The 23516-nt window shown below is 45.3% G+C and overlaps 1 protein-coding gene across 1 annotated transcript in view; it reads left to right on the top strand.

Annotated features, from left to right (window-relative positions):
* LOC124553357 overlaps positions 1-23516 on the top strand; it is a 191644-nt gene that overhangs the window by 37503 nt on the left and 130625 nt on the right. Inside the window, exon 2 of the mRNA XM_047127230.1 lies at positions 23326-23422. Within this exon, the coding sequence (XP_046983186.1) occupies positions 23326-23422 (97 nt within the window). The remainder of the gene's footprint in view (positions 1-23325; positions 23423-23516) is intronic.

The following is a 23516-nucleotide window of genomic DNA, read 5'->3' as shown; positions in this document are numbered from 1 at the left end:
GCACACGTTCATTCACAATGAGGTTGTAAAATCACACTTAACGAGACAACTTACACATGAAACGTTATTCCCTTCGATTTCGCATCACAATCAGAACGATTCGTACATCCGAACACCACACAAGTCACCATAATAGCACAAAATCCTTCCAAAAGCGAGCGACAAGCCTATGCACACAAGCTTACAGCAGCAATGTTTTGGTCGGATTGAGATGGCTACCCTCGGCTTCACATAGCTTCACAGCTGTGACGTCACGGCGTCTCCCTCTATTCTTACCTCCATGGTTACAAGCAACGTGCCGTCATTGAATTTCTCACTGCAGAGAAAGAAACTGTGGGGAATATTCACAAACGCTTATGCGAGCATCTGCTGTCGACAGCATAGAGTAAATATTCCTGGAGTGAGCATTCACATGCGCAGAACAGATTTTGTGTTGTCAACATACATTGCCGGCCTGGTCACATGTTCTCGGGACGTCGTGTGTTTGTCCGTATAGCGCCCTGTATATTTCCAATGTCATTACATCCCTAGTACAGACGGCTTCTTTTCGAACGTGTCGTGGATTATTTATATATGTTGCGCAGACATTTTAACAGTATCCATTTGAAACCGGGGATAAACCAGCTACGTAAGTTTTAAGGGCAAGTGATATTACATCCTACTTCTTTGCGATAGGTGTCTCAGTTCAGATGCATTCGATGTTTGGTAGTTTTCGGTATGATACGGCACTTTATAGTATTACAGAGCCTGACGTACATTTTTACAGTGATAGTCTTGCAAAACGACTTGACAGTACGCTAGTAATTTTGCAAGTGTCCGAAAACACCGAATTTTCCGCACATTAGCGATTATATCCCTGCTAATTCGTACCTTTTTTCTGTTATTTCTGCGTATTTATTTTCTCGTTTTTGCGACCTAAAGCACAATTTTTCTTACTGGTGACACTTTGAAATAATTATTTAACGCATTTTACGTACTTGCTCCCAGTTTATTAAGTAAATAGTAGACTGAGTAATCTATAAACATAATCGACAAGTCATTGATAAACGCATGGCGGATAGTATTTGCTGAAACAACTAACCATTCCCTTTCCTGTTCCATTAGCAAATTTACGAGAGGAAGCGATTGTTTGTAAGCTTCTGTACGAGCCGTAATATCTATTACATAGTCATAAAATCGCAGAAAAATAAGTACAGAATCAAGCCTTAATTATAATGTCTCGAAATTTTTAAACATATACTGTCTCTCTTACTAATATAACTATAATTACAGCTACATGGTATGTACCCAGGAAAAGTTACTATCCCTCCTTTCACATATTTTTCTTTCCATCCGAAGCAACAACAGTAATTCACCATCACTATTACTCTATCAACAAACGGTGAAACACAACAAAAACTCTTGATATTATAAACTTCAAACGCTGCAGAAAGCACACACGCACGGCGAAGTACCGAAAACACGTGACAATCCTGGTTTAATGTTGACAATATGCGCAGAACGCAATGCTCACTCCACAGATATTTACTCTATGGTCGACAGAAGTACAGGCAGTCCGACAGAGCATACACGCCCTTGTTTCGCACCGGAGGAAGACCATAGAGCGGGATGGCGATTAAGTGGAAAAACAGGGTGTGGAGATAAAACACCATAGCAAATATGTATTAGGGTTGCTCAGAGAGTAATGCATCGCATTTTTTTTCAACAATTCTTTATTCAACATAATGAGAATTACAGCTGGACCTCGTCGTCCGAGGTGAATAGGAAAGGTTATGCTGACGTTCTTCTTTGACCAAGATGGCCCCCTTGTGAGTCACTTCCTGCAGCACGGGACAACAGTGAATGCCCAGCGTTACTCGCAAACCTTGACCACTCTTCGCCAAGCGATGAAATCAAAACGACCAGGCAATCTCACCAGTGGGGCCATTCTGCTCCACGACAATGCAAAGCCACGTACGGCCAACACAGTCGCGGCACTCCTGCAGAAATTCAAATGGGAGGTTCTCGGCCACCCTCCATACAGTCTGGAGTTCCCTACCTGTGATTACGCCATTTTTGGTCCCCTTAAAAAGGCTCTGAGGGGCAAACGATTCACCTCGAACGACGACGTTCGGAACTGGTTAACATCGCAGCTCCGGGAATTTTATGAGACAGCCATTCACCACCTCGTGTCACAGTGGGACAAGTGTCTCAACAGCCAGGGTCAATACTTCTAACATACAGGTACCGGTTTGTGTAATTAATCCTCCGATACTAAAATGTAGACTTTCACGGCCGGAAATATAACGTCCATTATAATTATCCGGGCTGTTATGCCGTGGTCGGTTGATGAATTTTGTCTCAATTCCCAACGTTTCGTCTCCGACTGCGGGAAACACCTTCAGGGGGGCCCGTAGCTCGATGGAAGGTCCAACACACCCACTGGCTCGCTACTGACTGCCGCTAAATTCCGTGTCCGCGCGCTCCCGCGCCGAGGCGTGACGTCACGTGTTTTGAAAACGTCAGTGCAATTGGCCGCTGTCCGCTGCCGTCGACTGGGCCACTCGGTATACCGCAGACCCACGCACACGGACCGTTATTTGCACCAGGATTCGAACCACCACCCACAACAGAAGCGGGGTGTTATCAAGACGTTAGCGGACAGAGCTAGAAATACTTGTGAACCTGAGTTGCTCGACGCTGCGATGGAACATCTCCACAATGCACTAATGAAGAACGGATATTCGTCCGCCGAAATAAAACGTGCGTTCAGACAGCCACGCAGAAAGCATAGTGACGTACAGGCTACTGCAAAATCTAAGGTTTTCCTGCCGTTTGTTAAAAATGTTACGGAAAGAATAGGGAGGACCTTGACGAAGCGGAATATTACCGTAATTTACAAGCCCACCAGGAAGATACAGGAATACCTTAAGCCCGCCAAGGACGCTCGCAAACCATTGGAAAAAGCTGGAGTGTATAGGATCCCATGCAGCTGTGGAGATGTTTATGTGGGTAGCACTAAAAGAACTGTTTGTAAACGTTTGTAAGAGCACAAGGGAAATTGTAGAAGAGCAGAAACGAAACGATCAGCTGTTCCGGAGCATGCTTTCCAGCCACGTAACCACCATATTCGTTTCGAGGAGACGCAAGTACTAGCGGCCACAAGCGGATATTACGAAGGGCTCTACAGGGAGGCAAGCGAAATCGCCAAACACCCTAATAATTTCAACTGAAAGGAGGAGGGCGTGTAATTAAACGGTATATGGATGCCGGTGTTGAAGAAGATGTGTACCACCCGTCCACTACTGGGTGATGGCAACGGACAGCGGCCAATTGCACTGACGTTTTCAAAACACGTGACGTCACGCCTCGGCGCGGGAGCGCGCGGACACGGAATTTGGCGGCAGTCAGTAGCGAGCCAGTGGGTGTGTGTTGGACCTTCCATCGAGCTACGGACCCCCTTGAAGATGTCTCCCGCAGTCGGAGACGAAACGTTGGGAATCGACACAGAATTCATCAACCGACCACGGCATAACAGCCCGGATAATTATAATGGACAATTAATCCTCCAACTCGTTTCTTTCTGAACGCCCCTTATAGATCCAGCTCCCTACTACAATGGCGCCAGAACTAGAAGGTGCTTGCATCGTCTATACAAGATACGCAACATGCAACACCATCTGTGGGACGACTTTGTGAACATAAACTTGTTGACAAAAGTAAAACTAACTGAGGCTCCATGTATACGTTATGCTAACAGATGGTGTTACATCAGTACTTGAACCAAACTCGGCCGCGCGGGATTAGCCGAGCGGTCTTAGGCGCTGCAGTCATGGACTGTGCGGCTGGTCCCGGCGGAGGTTCGAGTCCTCCCTCGGGCATGGGTGTGTGTGTGTTTGTCCTTAGGATAATTTAGGTTAGGCAGTGTGTAAGCTTAGGAACTGATGATCTTAGCAGTTAAGGCCCATAAGATTTCACACACATTTGAACATTTTTGAACCAAACTCTTAAGTGTCTTGCAAAATCGGGACGAAATTTGGTCTTGTCGGGATGCTGGGACAAGGAGGTCAATAACGCTGACGGTCCCGTTATATTGGGATGGATGGACACACTAATTAAATAATATCTTCTTTCGTAGTACTGGGCATACGAGTTTCTTTGCCAGAACTATTTTTAAGCAGCGGTTCAAGAATGAACTGTATATATCTCCCATTTGAGAACGGTCTGGCAGTATAGGACATGTACGTTTTTTCGGAATCTAGATTTTTTCTGAATACGGTAGTTGAACAGTCTTCACATAAGACAATACTATGATATAAGTTTCCTTTAATTTACGTCTATGGTCACAATCTCCTAATGTACTGCAGCCATAGTGACATCGGCAAATGTTAAATGCGGAATAACATTTGACGATGCCTCTACGGCTGCAGTACATTAGGACTTTGTTTTTATGAAATAGATCTCATGATGGTCACTAAAGACCGAAACCGGTAATCTGTTAAACAGATTAAAGGAAACGTATTACATATGCGGGTCACTGTTTTTTCGCAACGGTGTCGCAGCTTGTGAATACTATGAGAGGTACTAATGGAAACATAAAACTCATGGCCAGAAGAGAATGCGTTCAGTGAATTTAGTACTGTTTTCTTCAGTCGAACTTGCGGTTTGAGAAACCGTGGTCGACGTATAAAATTTCCACCTGACGTTTCGTCTCCATCTGCGGGAGACATCTTCTGAGGTCGTCCGGCTACTGCCACTGAGGCTGCAGGTACTCTCGCATAGAGGGCACCATCATTCGTCACGTGATGCCTATCTTTGGAAGGCGTCATCATTCTCGATTAAGAGTAATCGATTGTCATTCTGCTGCCGCAACGTCGACATCCATATTTTGTCTAACTCTAAAACTTCCCCTTTTCTATTAAAATTGTTATGGTGTTTGTGTATCTCTATTGCTTCTCTATACATGCGCGCATGATAATAAAATGTTCGCGCTAGAATGCTTGTCTCATTTCGTGGGCGGTTTTGTAGGTTAGAAGGCCTCGGGAAAGTGCGGGGTGGGCTGCAGTCTCAAAGGGTGCATGGCAAATACAGGACGTGCTTGGATCAAGGAACAGTCGGAATTGTAGTTGTAAATTGTTGTAGTTGTGCTGGGAAAGTCCCTGAGCTTCAAGCGCTAATAGAAAGCACAGAAGCTGAAATCGTTATAGGTACAGAAAGCTGGCTAGAGCCTGAAATAAGTTCTGCAGAAATTTTTACGAAGTCTCAGACGGTGTTCAGGAAAGATAGATTAGGCAGAATTGGTGGTGGAGTGTTTGTGTCTGTCAGTAGTGGTTTATCTTGTAGTGAAGTCGAAGTAGATACTCCGTGCGAATTGGTATGGGTGGAGGTTATACTTAACAGCCGAACTAAGTTAATAATTGGCTCCTTCTACCGACCCCCCAGACTCCGATGATATAGTTGCTGAACAGTTCAGAGAAAATTTGAGTCTCGTAACAAATAAATACCCCACTCATACGGTTATTGTTGGTGGGGACTTCAACCTTCCCTCGATATGTTGGCAAAAATACTTGTTCAAAACCGGTGGTAGGCAGAAAACATCTTCCGAGAATGTACTAAATGCTTTCTCCGAAAATTATTTCGAGTTAGTCCACGAACCCACGCGAATTGTAAATGGTTGCGAAAACACACTTGACCTCTTAGCCACAAACAATCCAGAGCTGATAGAGAGCATCATGACTGATACAGGGGTTAGTGACCACAAGGTCGTTGTAGCTAGGCTCAATACCGTTTCTTCCAAATCCACCAGAAACAAACGCAAAATAATTTTATTTAAAAAAGCGGATAAAGTGTCACTAGAAGCCCTCCTAAGAGACAATCTCCATTCCTTCCGAACTGACTATGCAAATGTAGACGAGATGTGGCTCAAATTCAAAGATATAGTAGCAACAGCAACTGAGAGATTCATACCTCATAAATTGGTAAGAGATGGAACTGATCCCCCATGGTACACAAAACAGGTCCGAACTCTGTTGCAGAGGCAACGGAAAAAGCATGCGAAGTTCAGAAGAACGTGAAATCCCGAAGATAGGCTAAAATTTACAGACGCGCGAAATTTGGCACGGACTTCAATGCGAGATGCATTTAATAGGTTCCACAGCGAAACATTGTCTCGAAATTTGGTAGAAAATCCGAAGAAATTCTGGTCGTATGTAAAGTACACAAGCGGCAAGAAGCAGTCAGTACCTTCGCTGCGCAGTGCCGATGGTACTGTTACCGACGACTGTGCCGCTAAAGCGGAGTTACTGAACGCAGTTTTCCGAAATTCCTTCACCAGGGAAGACGAATGGAATATTCCAGAATTTCAAACACGAACAGCTAGCATGAGTTTCTTAGAAGTAGATACCTTAGGGGTTGAGAAGCAACTCAAATCACTTGATACGGGCAAGTCTTCAGGTCCAGATTGTATACCGATTAGATTCCTTTCAGATTACGCTGATGCAATAGCTCCCTACTTAGCAATCATATACAACCGCTCGCTCACCGATAGATCTGTACCTACAGATTGGAAAATTGCGCAGATCGCACCAGTGTTTAAGAAGGGTAGTAGGAGTAATCCATCGAACTACAGATCTATATCATTGACGTCGGTTTGCAGTAGGGTTTTGGAGCATATACTGTATTCAAACATTATGAATCACCTCGAAGGGAACGATCTATTGATACGTAATCAGCATGGTTTCAGAAAACATCTTTCTTGTCCAACGCAGCTAGCTCTTTATTCGCACGAAGTAATGGCCGCTATCGACAGGGGATCTCAAGTTGATTCCGTATTTCTAGATTTCCGGAAAGCTTTTGACACCGTTTCTCACAAGCGACTTCTAATCAAGCCGCGGGCCTATGGGGTATCGTCTCAGTTGTGCGACTGGATTCGTGATTTCCTGTCAGGAAGGTCGCAGTTCGTAGTAATAGACGGCAAATCGTCGAGTAAAACTGAAGTGATATCAGGTGTTCCCCAGGGAAGCGTCCTGGGACCTCTGCTGTTCCTGACCTATATAAATGACCTGGGTGACAATCTGAGCAGTTCTCTTAGGTTGTTCGCAGATGATGCTGTAATTTACCGTCTAATAAGGTCATCCGAAGACCAGTATCAGTTGCAAAGCTATTTAGAAAAGATTGCTGTATGGTGTGGCAGGTGGCAGTTGACGCTAAATAACGAAAAGTGTGAGGTGATCCACATGAGTTCCAAAAGAAATCCGTTGGAATTCGATTACTCGATAAATAGTACAATTCTCAAAGCTGTCAATTCAACTAAGTACCTGGGTGTTAAAATTACGAACAACTTCAGTTGGAAAGACCACATAGATAATATTGTGGGGAAGGCGAGCCAAAGGTTGCGTTTCATTGGCAGGACACTTAGAAGATGCAACAAGTCCACTAAAGAGACAGCTTACACTACACTCGTTCGTCCTCTGTTAGAATATTGCTGCGCGGTGTGGGATCCTTACCAGGTGGGATTGACAGAGGACATCGAAAGGGTGCAAAAAAGGGCAGCTCGTTTTGTACGAGTATTATCACGTAATAGGGGAGAGAGTGTGGCAGATATGATACGCGAGTTGGGATGGAAGTCATTAAAGCAAAGAAGTTTTTCGTCGCAGCGAGAACTATTTTCGAAATTTCAGTCACCAACTTTCTCTTCCGAATGCGAAAATATTTTCTTGAGCCCAACCTACGTATGTAGGAATGATCATCAAAATAAAATTAGAGAAATCCGAGCTCGAACAGAAACGTTTAGGTGTTCGTTTTTCCCGCACGCTGTTCGGGAGTGGAATGGTAGGGAGATGGTATGATTGTGGTTCGATGAACACTCTGCCAAGCACTTAAATGTGAATTCCAGAGTAGTCATGTAGATGTAGATTCCCATCTCCAAAAACACGCTCAGCTACGGCCGATTTTTCGATGTGTCCTAAGCGACAGTTTCTTTTATGTTCGGCTACACGGGTGTTTACACTTCTTTTCGTTGTTCCAATACATACTTGTCCACAACTGCATGGAATTTTGTATACCCCAGGTGTTGCTAGGGGGTGTCGGGCACCTTTTGCAGTTCTCAAATATTCCTTAATCTTCTTGGTGGGTCTGAAGATCCTATACATAAAAGAAACTGTCGCATAGGACACATCGAAAAATCGGCCGTAGCTGAACATGTTTTTGGAGATGCGAACCACGACATTAAATTTAATGAGACAAGCGTTCTAGCACGAACATCTCATTATCATGCGCGCATGTATAGAGAAGCAATAGAGATTCACAAACACCATAATAATTTTAATAAAAAAAGGGGAAGTTTCAAAGTAGGACAAAATACGGCTGTCGACGTTGCGCCAGCAGAATGACAATCGATTACTCTTAATCGAGAACGATGACGCATTCCGAAGATAGGCATCACGTGCGAATGATGGTGCCCTCTATGCGAGAGTAGCTGGAGCCTCAGTGGCAGTAGCCGAATGACCTCAGAAGATTTCTCCCGCAGATGGAGGCGAAACGTTAGGTGGAAATTTTATACATCGACCACGGCCTCCCAACCCGGAAGTTTCAACTGAAGACAGCACCGGCCGTGAAAGCCAACATTGTGTGATTAATACTGTTTTGTTTAATTGTAAAATGTGAGCTTTCATGGCCGGAAATGTCACAATTAATAAGATGTTCTGGGCTATTACACTGGTCGAATGGATTTCACAGACGTTTCGGCCCCGTCTGCGGGGGACATTTTCAAGGGCGGATCGTAGCAACTTTGAACGTCCGATTCACACCATGGGTCGCTACTGACTACAGCAAAATTCCGCCTCCGCGCAGTGGCGTGACGTCATATGTTTTGAATGCGCGTGCGCAACTGGCTGTTGTGGACTGCCGTCGTTTGATTTTGCTGTCACCTCGTGGTGAAGACTGGTATACGTCTTCTTCGGCACCAGAAGCCAGATGTCGTTGGGTTTCATCCCCTCCTCCTTCCTGCTGAAATTCCCAGTGTTTTACACTCTCTGTACAGAAAATGGCTCTAAGCACTATGGGACTTAACATCTGACTTAGAACTACTTAAACCTAACTAACCTAAGGACATCACACACATCCATGCCCAAGGCAGGAGTCTAACCTGCGACCTTAGCAGCAGCGCGGTTCGAAACTGAAGCTCCTAGAACCGCTCGGCCACAGCGGCCGGCTCTCTGTACAGAGTTTCAACGTGCCCGCTTGTGGCTTTCAGTACTTGGGTCCTATCAAAACGAATGCGGTGGTCTCCTGGGTGCAAAGTGTGCTGTCCGACAGCTGATCTGTCAGTCTCCCCTCTTCTACAACTGCCCTTCTGCTGTTCTAGTCGTTTTTTGACCGTTCTTTTTGTAGTATCGACGTACATCTGTCCCACAGTTACACGAAATCTTATTTCAGCTTTTTCCAGCGGTTGGCGACCATCCTTGACCGATTTTAGGTAATCTTGTATCTTCCGTGTGGGTGTGTAAATTAACGCGATGCTCCGCTTTTTCAAATGTACTTCTATGCAGTCAGTAGCGTCCTTAATGAATGGCAGGAAAACTTGCGATTTCACCGGTGCTTGAACATCGCTGTGTTTCTACGAGGTGTCTTACCGCTCTTTTCACCACACCGAACAAATAATCATTCTTGAGCAATGAGCAATATTGTCTCACAACCACGTATTTCACATGAAACGAAGAGTTTTACGAACAGAAGGATGGTGCCGCTGTGGCGAGCCCCTTAAGGAGACCACACCGTGGTTCAGGTCGAAAAAAATTGATTTTCCGTTTTCATCATATGTCGATAGATTAAGGTTTTATTTAAGTACTCTGTAAAGGATTTAGCTGAAAATTTTTTTTTCGAGCATTTTTTGTTGTTGTTGTTGCTGTTGTTGTCTTCAGTCCTGAGACTGGTTTGATGCAGCTCTCCATGCTACTTTATCCTGTGCAAGCTTCATCATCTCCCAGTACTTACTGCAACCTACATCCTTCTGAATCTTCTTACTGTATTCATCTCTTCGTCTCCCTCTATGATTTTTACATTCCACGCTGCCCTCCAATACTAAATTGGTGATCCCTTGATGCCTCAGAACATGTCCTGCCAACCGATCCCTTCTAGTCAAATTGTGCCACAAATTTCTCGTCTCCCAAATTCTATTCAATACCTCCTCATCAGTTATGTGATCTACCCATCTAATCTTCAGCATTCTTCTATAGCACCACATTTCGAAAGCTTCTATTCTTGTCCAAACTAGTTATCGTCCATGTTTCACTTCCATACATGGCTACGCACCATACAAATACTTTCAGAAACGACTTCCTGACACTTAAATCTATACTCGATGTTAACAAATTTCTCTTCTTCAGAAACGTTTTCGTTGCTACTGCCAGTCTACATTTTGTACCCTCTCTACTTCGACCATCATCAGTTATTTTGCTTCCCAAATAGCAAAACTCCTTTACTACTTTGTCTCATTTCCTAATCTAATTCCCTCAGCATCACCCGACTTCATTCGACTACATTCCATTATCCACGTTTTGCTTTTGTTGATGTTCATCTTATATCCTCCTTTCAAGACATTGTCCATTCCGTTCAACTGCTCTTCCAAGTCCTTTGCTGTCTCTGAAAGAATTACAATGTCATCGGCGAACATCAAAGTTTTTATTTCTTCTCCCTGGATTTTAATACCTACTCCAAATTTTTCTTTTGTTTCCTTCATTGCTTGCGCAATATACACATTGAATAACATCGGGGAGAGGCTACAACCCTGTCTTACTCCCTTCCCAACCACTGCTTCCCTTTCATTTCCCTCCACTCTTATAACTGCCATCTGGTTTCTGTACAAGTTGTAAATAGCCTTTCGCTCCCTGTATTTTACCCCTGCCACCTTCAGAATTTGAAAGATAGTATTCCAGTCAACATTGTCTAAAGTTTTCTCTAAGTCTACAAATGCTAGAAACGTAGGTTTCCCTTTCCTTAATCTATTTTCTAAGATAAGTCGTAGGCTCAGTATTGCCTCACGTGTTCCAATATTTCTACGGAATCCAAATTGATCTCCCCCAGGGTCGACTTCTACCAGTTTCTCCATTCGCTAGTGAAGAATTCGCGTTAGTATTTTGCAGCCGTGACTTATTAAACTCATAGTTCGGTAATTTTCAGATCTGTGAATACCTGCTTTCTTTGGGATTGGAATTATTATATTCTTCTTGAAGTCTGAGGGCATTTCGCCTGTCTCATACATCTTGTTCACCAGATGGTAGAGTTTTGTCAGGACTGGCTCTCCCTAGGCTGTCAGTAGTTCTAATGGAATGTTGTCTACTCCAAAGGCCTTCTTTCGACTCAGGTCTCTCAGTGCTCTGTCAAACTCTTAACGCAGTATCACATCTCACATTCCATCTTCATCTAAATCCTTTTCCATTTCCATAATATTGTCCTCAAGTACATCGCCCTTGTATAGTCCCTCTATATACTCCTTGCAGCTTTCTGCTTTCCCTTCTTTGCTTGGATCTGGGTTTCCATCTGAGCTCCTGATATTCATACACTTGGTTCTCTTTTCTCCAAAGGTCTCTTTAATTTTCCTGTAGGCAGTTTCTATCTTACCCCTAGTGAGATACGCATCTACACTCCTGGAAATTGAAATAAGAACACCATGAATTCATTGTCCCAGGAAGGGGAAACTTTATTGACACATTCCTGGGGTCAGATACATCACATGATCACACTGACAGAACCACAGGCACATAGACACAGGCAACAGAGCATGCACAATGTCGGCACTAGTACAGTGTATATCCACCTTTCGCAGCAATGCAGGCTGCTATTCTCCCATGGAGACGATCGTAGAGATGCTGGATGTAGTCCTGTGGAACGGCTTGCCATGCCATTTCCACCTGGCGCCTCAGTTGACCAGCGTTAGTGCTGGACGTGCAGACCGCGTGAGACGACGCTTCATCCAGTCCCAAACATGCTCAATGGGGGACAGATCCGGAGATCTTGCTGGCCAGGGTAGTTGACTTACACCTTCTAGAGCACGTTAGGTGGCACGGGATACATGCGGACGTGCATTGTCCTGTTGGAACAGCAAGTTCCCTTGCCGGTCTAGAAATGGTAGAACGATGGGTTCGATGACGGTTTGGATGTACCGTGCACTATTCAGTGTCTCCTCGACGACCACCAGTGGTGTACGGCCAGTGTAGGAGATCGCTCCCCACACCATGATGCCGGGTGTTGGCCCTGTGTGCCTCGGTCGTATGCAGTCCTGATTGTGGCGCTCACCTGCATGGCCCCAAACACGCATACGACCATCATTGGCACCAAGGCAGAAGCGACTCTCATCGCTGAAGACGACACGTCTCCATTCGTCCCTCCATTCACGCCTGTCGCGACACCACTGGAGGCGGGCTGCACGATGTTGGGGCGTGAGCGGAAGACGGCCTAACGGTGTGCGGGACCGTAGCCCAGCTTCATGGAGACGGTTGCGAATGGTCCTCGCCGATACCCCAGGAGCAACAGTGTCCCTAATTTGCTGGGAAGTGGCGGTGCGGTCCCCTACGGCACTGCGTAGGATCCTACGGTCTTGGCGTGCATCCGTGCGTCGCTGCGGTCCGGTCCCAGGTCGACGGGCACGTGCACCTTCCGCCGACCACTGGCGACAACATCGATGTACTGTGGAGACCTCACGCCCCACGTGTTGAGCAATTGGGCGGTACGTCCACCCGGCCTCCCGCATGCCCACTATACGCCCTCGCTCAAAGTCCGTCAACTGCACATACGGTTCACGTCCACGCTGTCGCGGCATGCTACCAGTGTTAAAGACTGCGATGGAGCTCCGTATGCCACGGCAAACTGGCTGACACTGACGGCGGCGGTGCACAAATGCTGCGCAGCTAGCGCCATTCGACGGCCAACACCGCGGTTCCTGGTGTGTCCGCTGTGCCGTGCGTGTGATCATTGCTTGTACAGCCCTCTCGCAGTGTCCGGAGCAAGTATGGTGGGTCTGACACACCGGTGTCAATGTGTTCTTTTTTCCATTTCCAGGAGTGTATATCCTTACATTTGTGCTCGAGCCATCCCTGCTTAGCCATTTTGCACTTCCTGTCGATCTCATTTTTGAGACGTTTGTATTCCTTTTTGCCTGCTTCGTTTACTGCATTTTTATATTTTCTCCTTTCATCAATTATATTCAATATTTCTTCTGTTACCCAAGGATTTCTACTAGCCCTCGTCTTTTTACCTACTTGATCCTCTGCTGCCTTCACTATTTCATCCCTCAAAGCTACCCATTCTTCTTCTATTGTATTTCTTTCCCCCATTCCTGTCAATTGTTCCCTTATACTCTCCCTGAAATCCTGTACAACCTCTGGTTCTTTCAGTTTATCCAGGTCTCATCTCCTTAAATTCCCACCTTTTTGCAGTTTCTTCAGTTTTAATCTACAGTTCATAACCAATAGATTGTGGTCAGAGTCCACATCTGCCTCTGGAAATGTGTTACAATTTAAAATCTGATTCCTAAATCTCTGTCTTACCATTATGTAATCAATCTGATACCTTCCGGTATCTCCAGGCTTCTTCCATGTATACAACCTTCTTTAATGATTCTTGAACCAAGTGTTAGCTATAATTAACTTATGCTCTGTGCAGAATGCTACCAGGTGGCTTTCTCGCTTATTTCTTACCCCCAATCCATATTCACCTACTACGTTTCCTTCTCTCCCTTTTCCTACACTCGAATTCCAGTCACCCATGACTACTAAATTATCGCCTCCCTTCACTATCTGAATAATTTCTTTTATTTCATCATACATTTCATCAATTTCTTCGTCATCTGCAGAGCTAGTTGGCATATAAACTTGTACTACTGTAGTAGGCGTTGGCTTCGTGTCTACCTTGGCCACAATAATGCGTTCACTATGCTGTTTGTAGTAGCTTACCCGCATTCCTATTTTTTTTATTCAGTATTAAACCTACTCCTGCATTACCCCTATTTGATTTTGTATTTATAACCCTGTATTCACCTGACCAGAAGTCTTGTTCTTCCTGCCACCGAAATCACTAATTCCCACTATATCTAACTGTAACCTATCCATTTCCCTTTTTAAATTTTCTAACCTACCTGCCCGATTAAGGGATCTGACATTCCACGCTCAGATCCGTAGAACGCCAGTTTTCTTTCTCCTGATAATGACGTCCTCCTGAGTAGTCCCCGCCCGGAGATCCGAATGGGGGACTATTTTACCTCCGGAATATTTTACCCAAAAGGACGCCATCATGATTTAACAATACAGTAAAGCTGCATGCCCCCGGGAAAAATTACGGCTGTAGTTTCCCCTTGCTTTCAGCCGTTCACAGTACCAGCACAGCAAGGCCGTTTTGGTTATTGTTACAAGGCCAGATCAGTCAATCGTCCAGACTGTTGCCCCTGCAACTACTGAAAAGGCTGCTGCCCCTCTTCAGGAACCACACGTTTGTCTGGCCTCTCAACAGATACCCCTCCGTTGTGGTTGCACCTACGGTACGGCCATCTGTATCGCTGAGGCAAGCAAGCCTCCCCACCAACGGCAAGGTCCATTCTTCATGGTTCTGATAACCGAGTATAAAAACATAAATATCTATTAGCCATAGCATATGTTTTTGGTTTTAAATTAATTTTTTCTAAAAAAAGGGTAATTTTTGTTCGTCAAGTTTGCATTGGTGTGAAATATTGCGTTATTGTAGAAAATGGGAAAAGCGATCTGTCCTATATTAATAACAATGCCGACAGAAACGAACAACAAACACACGGCATACCAAGTGACACAGCACTGCTGGAACGATACTGCCCAACTCCTTTGTGTCTTAATACACTACTGGCGATTAAAATTGCTTCACCACGAAGATGACGTGATACAGACGCGAAATTTAACCGACAGGAAGAAGATGCTGTGACATGCAAATGATTAGCTTTTCAGAGCATTCACACAAGGTTGGCGCCGGTGGTGACACCTACAACGTGCTGACATGAGGAAAGTTTCCAACCGATTCCTCATACACAAACAGCAGTTGACCGGCGTTGCCTGGTGAAACGTTGTTGTGATGCCTCGTGTAAGGAGGAGAAATGCGTACCGTCACGTTTCCGACTTTGACAAAGGTCGGATTGTAGCCTATCGCGATCGCGTTTTATCGTATCGCGACATTGCTACTCGCTTTGGTCGAGATCCAATGACTGTTAGCAGAATATGGAGTCGGTGAATTAAGGAGGGTAATACGGAACGCCGTGCTGGATCCCAACGGCCACGTATCACTAGCAGTCGAGATGACAGGTGTCTTATCCGCATAGCTGTAACGGATCGTGCAGCCACGTCTCGATCCCCAAGTCAACAGATGGGGACGTTTCCAAAACGACAACCATCTGCACCAACAGTTCGACGACGTTTGCAGCAGCACGGACTATCAGCTCGGAGACCGTGGCTGCGGTTATCCTTGACGCTGCATCACAGACAGGAGCGCCTGCGATGGTGTACTGGAGGACGAACCTGGGTGTACGAATGGCAAAACGTCATTTTTTCGGATGAATCCAGGTTCTGTTTACAGCATCGTGATGGTCGCATCCGCATTTGGCGACATTGCGGTGAACGCACATTGGAAGCGTGTATTCGTCATCGCCATACTGGCGTATCAACCGGCGTGACGGTATGGGGTGCCATTGGTTACACGTTTCGGTTACCACTTGTTTACATTGACGGCAGTTTGAACAGTGTAAGTTACATTTCAGATGTGTTATGACCCGTGGCTCTACCCTTCATTCGATCCCTGCGAAACCCTACATTTCAGCAGGATAATGCACGACCGCATGTTGCAGGTCCTGTAAGGGCCTTTCTGGATACAGAAAATGTTAGACTGCTGCCCTGGCCAGCACATTCTCCAGATCTCTCACCAACTGAAAACGTCTGGTCAATGGTGGCCGAGCAACTGGCTCGTAACAATACGCCAGTCACTACTCTTGATGAACTGTGGTATCGTGTTGAAGCTGCATGGGCAGCTGTACCTGTACACGCCATCCAAGCTCTGTTTGACTCAATGCCCAGGCGTATCGAGGCCGTTATTACGGCCAGAGGTGGTTGTTCTGGGTACTGATTTCTCAGGATCTATGCACCTAAGTTGCGTGAAAATGTACTCACATGTCAGTTCTAGTATAATATATTTGTCCAATGAATACCCGTTTATCATCCGCATTTCTTCTTGGTGTAGCAAATTTAATGGCCAGTAGTGTATTTCTACGAAGTGGTGTAGCAATGAAGCACAATGCTTCATTCGCCATAAAAGACTAAAGATTCACAAGCTGCGACATTGTCGCAAATAAAACAGTGACCCGTATATACAATAACTTTCCTTTGATTCACGTCCATCGTCACAAACATTTTGTTAACAGGTTACCGCTTTCGGTCTATAATGCCACTGTGGCTGCAGTACTTTAGGACTTTGTCTTTATAAAAGAGATCTGATGATGGTCATTATAGACCGAAAGCGGTAATCTGCAAAGAAAAAGTTTGTGACCATAGACGTAAATTATAGGAAACTTCGATTAAAGATCTTCTTCTGTGAAATAATAAAAGAAGGAGGAACTCTTGGTAACTTAACAATAATTCATTTTTATGATACCTTACTTTCTGCTGACGTGTACAACTTTCAAATAATTTCCGGGAATTCAGCCTGGTAACAATTTCAGCGACCGCCGGTATTTCGGCGGGAGAACACCCCGCCATTTTCAAGGCAAACTGCAACGGGCAGGCAACGTACATGCAAACTTAAAACCTCGGTTCTCGGACTGAAGCAGGAAAGATAACACACACACACACACACACACACACACACACACACACACACACACACTGAACACTAGTGCCACCAATGATGACCAAAGTCAGAGCTATCGATAGTGAGACTATGAATTCGCAGGTGAGGCAGCATTGACTCTGTCCCTCTGTTTCTTGACAAGGGAGAGAGCCGGATTCCAAACAGAGTTTAAACAGAAACCTCCATCCCTGTTAACAAGGTTGCTCGCTAATTTAATCTCAACTGCCTCCCTAATGACACTGTCCCAATAGCTGGGCGTGCATGCCAATATCTCGGTGTTATTATATACCATGGGGTGACCAGTATCCAAGCAATGTTCGGCAATAGCAGATCTATTTGGCTGCTGTAATCGTGTGTGCCGTTTATGCTCAGTACATCTGTCCTCCACAGTCCTGATAGTTTGACCAATATATGCCATGCCGCAGCTACAAGGAATACGATATACACCCGCCTTACGCAGTCCAAGATCATCCTTAACGGAACTCAAAAGTGCTCTAATTTTAGATGGTTGTCGGAAAACACATTTCACGTAGTATTTCCGTAAAATACGACCGATCTTATTGGACGTGTTTCCTACGTAAGGCAAAAAGGCAGTAGACTTAGGTGTCGACTCAGAATTATCATCAATCACCCGATGTACAGTTGGTCGGTAGCGCAACGCACGTTCAGTCTGTCTATCACTATAGCCATTTTGACGAAACGTGACTTCAAGATGGGACAGCTCAGCTGGCGAAGTCTCAGCGTCAGAAACGACATGTGCCCCGTGTACCAAGGTACGAGGTACCCCTTCAGGCTGAGCCGGATGGTGACAACTATTAGCCTGTAAGTACGAGTCGGTGTGAGTACGTTTCCTGTAGACTGCATGTCCCAGTGACCCATCATCCTTCTTCCTAACCAACACGTCAAGAAAGGGAAAACGAACGTTCGGGTGGATCGACTTCAGATGTTCTAGAAAGACATTCAAATTCTCCCTACCATGAGGCCAAACAACGAAGGTATCGTCAACGTATCTAAAGAAACAGGCGGGTTTCAAAGGCGCCGACTCCAATGCACGTTCCTCGAAGTCTTCCACAAACAAATTTGCTATCACAGGAGACAACGGACCACCCGTCGCAACTCCGTCTGTCTGCTCGTAATGCTGGTCATTAAATAAAAAGTAAGTGGATGTAAACACACGCCGAAAGAGATTAGACAGAGGAACACGAGTGAAGAGAGAGACCACATCGAAACTCACTAAAATATCGGAGTCATTCAACCGTAGTCCCTCCAAACGACGTAAAAAATCAGCTGAGTTCCTGATATGATTTTCACACCGTCCTACTTGTGGACTCAACAGAGCAGCAAGATGCTTGGACACACGATACGTCGGAGCGCCGATGTTACTCACTATAGGACGGAAAGGAACCCCTTCCTTATGAACCTTCGGAAGGCCATATAACATAGGGGAAACAGCACTATAGGTGTTAAGACTCTTGATAGTGTCCTGCGACAAACCACTTTTCTTCAAGAGGCTGTTGGTCTTTCTCTCAACACTGTTTGTGAGGTCAGCATCGATTCTGCCGTATACTGAATCAGATAGTAAACGTTGCATCTTTTGTACATAATCTTGTTTATTTAAAACGACGGTGGTATTGCCTTTTCCGCAGGTAAAATAACAATATCAGGATCAACTCTGAGAGAGCGTAAAGCAGCCCTCTCTGCTGCTGTTACATCACTCTTGGGTGGACGAGCCCTGGTCAAAACACGGCATGCCTCCCTCCTAACCTCCTCTGCAGCGTCAGGAGGTAGTTTGCAAACTGCCTGTTCAATTGAACTAATGAAATCAACTACCGCCAGACTCTTCGAAGTGGGTGCAAAATTTAAACCCTTCCCAAGCACGGATAAGGTTGCGTCGTCAAAAGATATCTCTGTGAGATTTATCACAAAACGTTGAGATATAACATCAGAATCCGCATGATGAAGACGTTCAAACTTTGCCAAATGCCGGGCAGTAACGGAGTTGTATTCCCAGTCAGCTTGAGTCCACGAGGCACCGTCCAACCAATCCCAAGTGAAATCAGACAGTTCCGAAGCAACCATTAAAGGAAAAGGAAACAATTCTTTGGAAACAGAATCCAAATGTCGACGAGTAAAACGGATCCTTTCACGGAGCCAAGCCAGCACGTTGCTTGACGCACGAGAATTAATATGGTGCACAACCTTGGCAAATGTTGGGACATGATTTTCATCACGACACCTCAATAAAAACGACAAAGCACATTGCAGTCTAACTCGACAGCTACGAAGTTTATCTAGCTTATGTAAACACCGATACATTTCCTCCCCATAGCTGCGGCATGGCATATATTGGTCAGACTATCAGGACCGTGGACAAACGATATACTGAGCATAAACGGCACACACGATTACAGCAGCCAAGTAGATCTGCTGATGCTGAACATTGCTTGGATACTGGTCACTCCATGTTATATAATAACACCGAGATATTGGCATGCACGTCCAGCTATTGGGACAGTGTTATTAGGGAGGCAGTTGAGATCAATTTAGCGAGAAACCTCGTCAAAAAAAAAAAAAAAAATGGTTCAAATGGCTCTGAGCACTATGGGACTTAACTTCTGAGGTCATCAGTCCCCTAGAACTTAGAACTACTTAAACCTAACTAACCTAAGGACATCACACACATCCATGCCCGAGGCAGGATTCGAACCTGCGACCGTAGCGGTCACGCGGTTCCAAACTGAAGCGCTTAGAACCGCACGGCCACACCGGCCGGCCCTCCTTAACAGGGATGGAGGTTTTTGTTTAAACTCTGTTTGGAATCCGGCTCTCTCCCTTGTCAAAAAAACAGAGGGACAGAGTCAATTCTACCTCACCTTCGAGTTCCTAGTGCCGCGCGGAATTAGCCGAGCGGTCTCAGGCGCTGCAGTCATGGACTGTGCGGCTGGTCCCGGCGGAGGTTCGAGTCCTCCCTCGGGCATGGGTGTGTCTGTTTGTCCTTAGGATAATTTAGGTTAAGTAGCGTGTAAGCTTAGGGACTGATGACCTTAGCAGTTAAGTCCCATAAGATTTGACACACATTTGAACATTTTTGAAGTTCGTAGTCTCACTATCGGTATCTCTGACTTTCGTCATCTTTGGTGGCACTAGTGTTCAGTAGGTGTGTGTGTTATCTTTCCTGCTTCTGTCCGAGAACCGAGGTTTTAAATTTGCATGTACGCCGCCTGCCCGTTGCAGTTTGCCTTGAAAATGGCGGGGTGTTCTCCCGCCGGAAATGTATTTTTTTTTTCATCAGTCTACTGACTGGTTTGATGCGGCCCTCCACGAATTCCTTTCCTGTGCCAACCTCTTCATCTCAGAGTAGCACTTGCAACCTCCGTCCTCAATTATTTGCTTGACGTATTTTGCCCTCTACAGCTCCCTCTAGTACCATGGAAGTCATTCCCTCATGTCTTAGCAGATGTCATATCATCCTGTCCCTTCTCCTTATCAGTGTTTTCCACATATTCCTTTCCTCTCCTATTCTGCGTAGAACCTCCTCATTCCTTACCTTATCAGTCCACCTAATTTTCAACGTTCGTCTATAGCACCACATCTCAAATACTTCGATTCTCTTCTGTTCCGGTTTTCCCACAGTCCATGTTTCACTACCATACAATTCTGTACTCCAGACGTACATCCTCAGAAATTTCTTCCTCAAATTAAGGCCGGTATTTGATAGTAGTAGACTTCTCTTGGCCAGAAATGCCTTTTGTCCCATAGCGAGTCTGCTTTTGATGTCCTCCTTGCTCCGTCATTGGTTACTTTACTGCCTAGGTAGCAGAATTCCTTAACTTCATTGACTTCGTGACCATCAATCCTGATGTTAAATTTCTCGCTGTTCTCATTTCTACTACTTCTCATTCCCTTCGATTTCTCCGATTTACTCTCAAACCATTCTGTGTACTCATTAGACTGTTCATTCCGTTCAGCATATCATTTAATTCTTCTTCACTTTCACTCAGGATAGCAATGTCATCAGCGAATCGTATCATTGATATCCTTTCACCTTGTATTTTTATTCCACTCCTGAACCTTTCTTTTATTTCCATCATTGCTTCCTCGACGTACAGATTGAAGAGTAGGGGAGAAAGGCTACAGCCTTGTCTTACACTCTTCTTAATACGAGCACTTCTTCCTTGATCGTCCACTCTTATTATTCCCTCTTGGTTGTCGTACATATTGTATATGACCCGTCTCTCCCTATAGCTTGCCCCTACTTTTTTCAGAATCTCGAACAGCTTGCACCATTTCATATTGTCGAACGATTTTTCCACGTCGACAAATCTTATGAAAGTGTCTTGATTTTTCTTTAGCCTTGTTTTCATTATGACTCGTAACGTCAGAATTGCCTCTCTCGTCCCTTTACTTTTCCTAAAGCCAAACTGATCGTCACCTAGCGCATTCTCAATTTTCTTTTCCATTCTTCTGCGTATTATTCTTGTAAGCAGCTTCGATGCATGAGCTGTTAAGCTGATTGTGCGATAATTCTCGCACTTGTCAGCTCTTGCCGTCTTCGGAATTGTGTGGGTGATGCTTTTCCGAAAGTCAGATGGTATATCGCCAGACTCATATATTCTACACACCAACGTGAATAGTCGTTTTGTTGCCACTTCCTCGGAAATGTTACCTGGCTGAATTCCCGGAACTTATTTGAAAATTCGTTTACAGTATACAAAAAATAGACAGTAGCTGATCTGCTGCCTATATCCACATAATGTACCTATTTATCCTTGCCGCGCGGGCTAGCCGGTCGGTCTACACGGGTGTGTGTTGTCCTTAGCCTAAGTTAGTTTAGGTTAGATTAAATAGTGTATAAGCTTAGGGACCGATGACCTCAGCAGTTTGCTCCCGTAGAAACTAACCACAAATTTCCAAATTTCTGCTTGTAGCCCTTGAAAAACAGAGTTCCCCAACTTAGGTTTTCACCCTTTTAGCACTGACTATTCGTAATGCCCAAATAGTGACACGATCCCCGATTAAAACATGATTTTTGAGCAGAGTTTCAAAACGTTGCAATCAGTAGGAGAAAATTGCTTTTTTCTTGTTGTAATATTCAACCACTTTATCACTTTTCGAGAAAAGCCGCGAAAGGTCGAAGAACTAAATTTTATTTTATTCGCGTATAATGTAATATTTTGACTTTATGCGTCTTTAAACTGAGAGTCAAAATTTTTCAATCTTCCCTCGATTTCTACACTTATTACAGGAAATAAACCCCTTTTGGGAATGGTTTTAATGCGATACCAATTTGCATGAGAAAGAACGGACTGATGACGCTGCGGTTTGGTCCCCTTAACTCTCCAACCGCACCAACCAACCATCGCCCTTTCTTACTGTTACGATCAGCGAGCCGCCTGCTATATTATTTCAATACCGTCAACCGCATTATTTTCCTTTTAGCGCACGTTTTCCCCTTTCGGTTTACTTCTTTCGTTTTCTCTTTCAGTGTGGTTCCCAGTTAGTTTTAAGCCTTTTTACTTTCCGCGACTCATTTTGGGAATGGTTTAAATCCAGACATGTTTTCATGAGGAAAAAGGGACTGGTGACCCTGGGGTTTGATTCCTTTACTCTCCAACCCAACCAACCAACCTAGGAGTCAGAAACCGGAACTTGGCTACTTTATAAACCGATGGTTTTAAGCGCTTTTAACGTCCGCCCCCGGTAGCTGAGTGGTCAGCGCGACAGACTGTCAATCCTAAGGGCCCGCGTTCGGTTCCCGGCTGGCTCGGAGATTTTCTTCGTTCAGGGACTGGGTGTTGTGCTGTCCTGATCATCATCATTTCACCCCCATCGACGCGCAAGTCGCCGAAGTGGCGTCAAATAGAAAGACTTGCACCCGGCGAACGGTCTACCCGACGGGAGGCCCTAGTCACCCGACATTTATTTAGCGCTTTTAACAGTCAGGTTAAACTAAAAAAACTAAACTCCTCCAGAACAGGCCATGAAGGCCCAACGGTAGCGACCGGCCGCCGTGTCATCCTCAGCCCACAGGCGTCACTGGATGCAGATACGGAGGGGCATCTGGTCAGCACACCGCTCTCCCGGCCGTATGTCGGTTTCCGAGACCGGAGCCGCTACTTCTCAGTCAAGTAGCTCTTCAGTTTGCCTCACAAGGGCTGAGTGCAGCCCGCTTGCCAACAGCACCTGGCAGACCGGATGGTCACCCATCCACGTGCTAGTCCAGCCCGACAGCACTTAACTTCCGTGATCTGACGGGAACCAGTGTTACCTGGCATGGAATAAAACGGTATAACTGAAAACCGGTTGTTTCAGCGATACCTGCCATCCTTATGGCGACATCCAGTGGTCAGTTCCGCATTCACTAGGGGTGTGGGCATACTTTTGACCAAACATTGAATCTGAGTAGTTGCATCCTTTGCACACATTTAGGTGTCTACCGTTCTCTGAGGAGGGGAACGGATGTTGGAAAGATCCTGACACGGTCGCCTGTTTCAGGACTTGTCGGAGGTGTCGAGGAGGAGGACCCAGTCGTACAGCGCGGTCCAGAGGGTAGGACTACTGGAGCCCAGCGATGAGGCGGACACCATGCTCGGTAAGTCGATGTGCTCTCAGCTTAACTCTCCTTCCATCTGAACTCTGCCCCAGAGACCTTTCTGCCTCGCTACTGCACTTACTTACTTACTAGC

The sequence above is a fragment of the Schistocerca americana genome, chromosome 11 (assembly GCF_021461395.2).
Source record: "Schistocerca americana isolate TAMUIC-IGC-003095 chromosome 11, iqSchAmer2.1, whole genome shotgun sequence".
In the NCBI taxonomy this organism is placed as follows: domain Eukaryota; kingdom Metazoa; phylum Arthropoda; class Insecta; order Orthoptera; family Acrididae; genus Schistocerca; species Schistocerca americana.
Note: the sequence above shows the minus strand (reverse complement) of the source record. Positions and strands in the feature narration are given on the sequence as shown.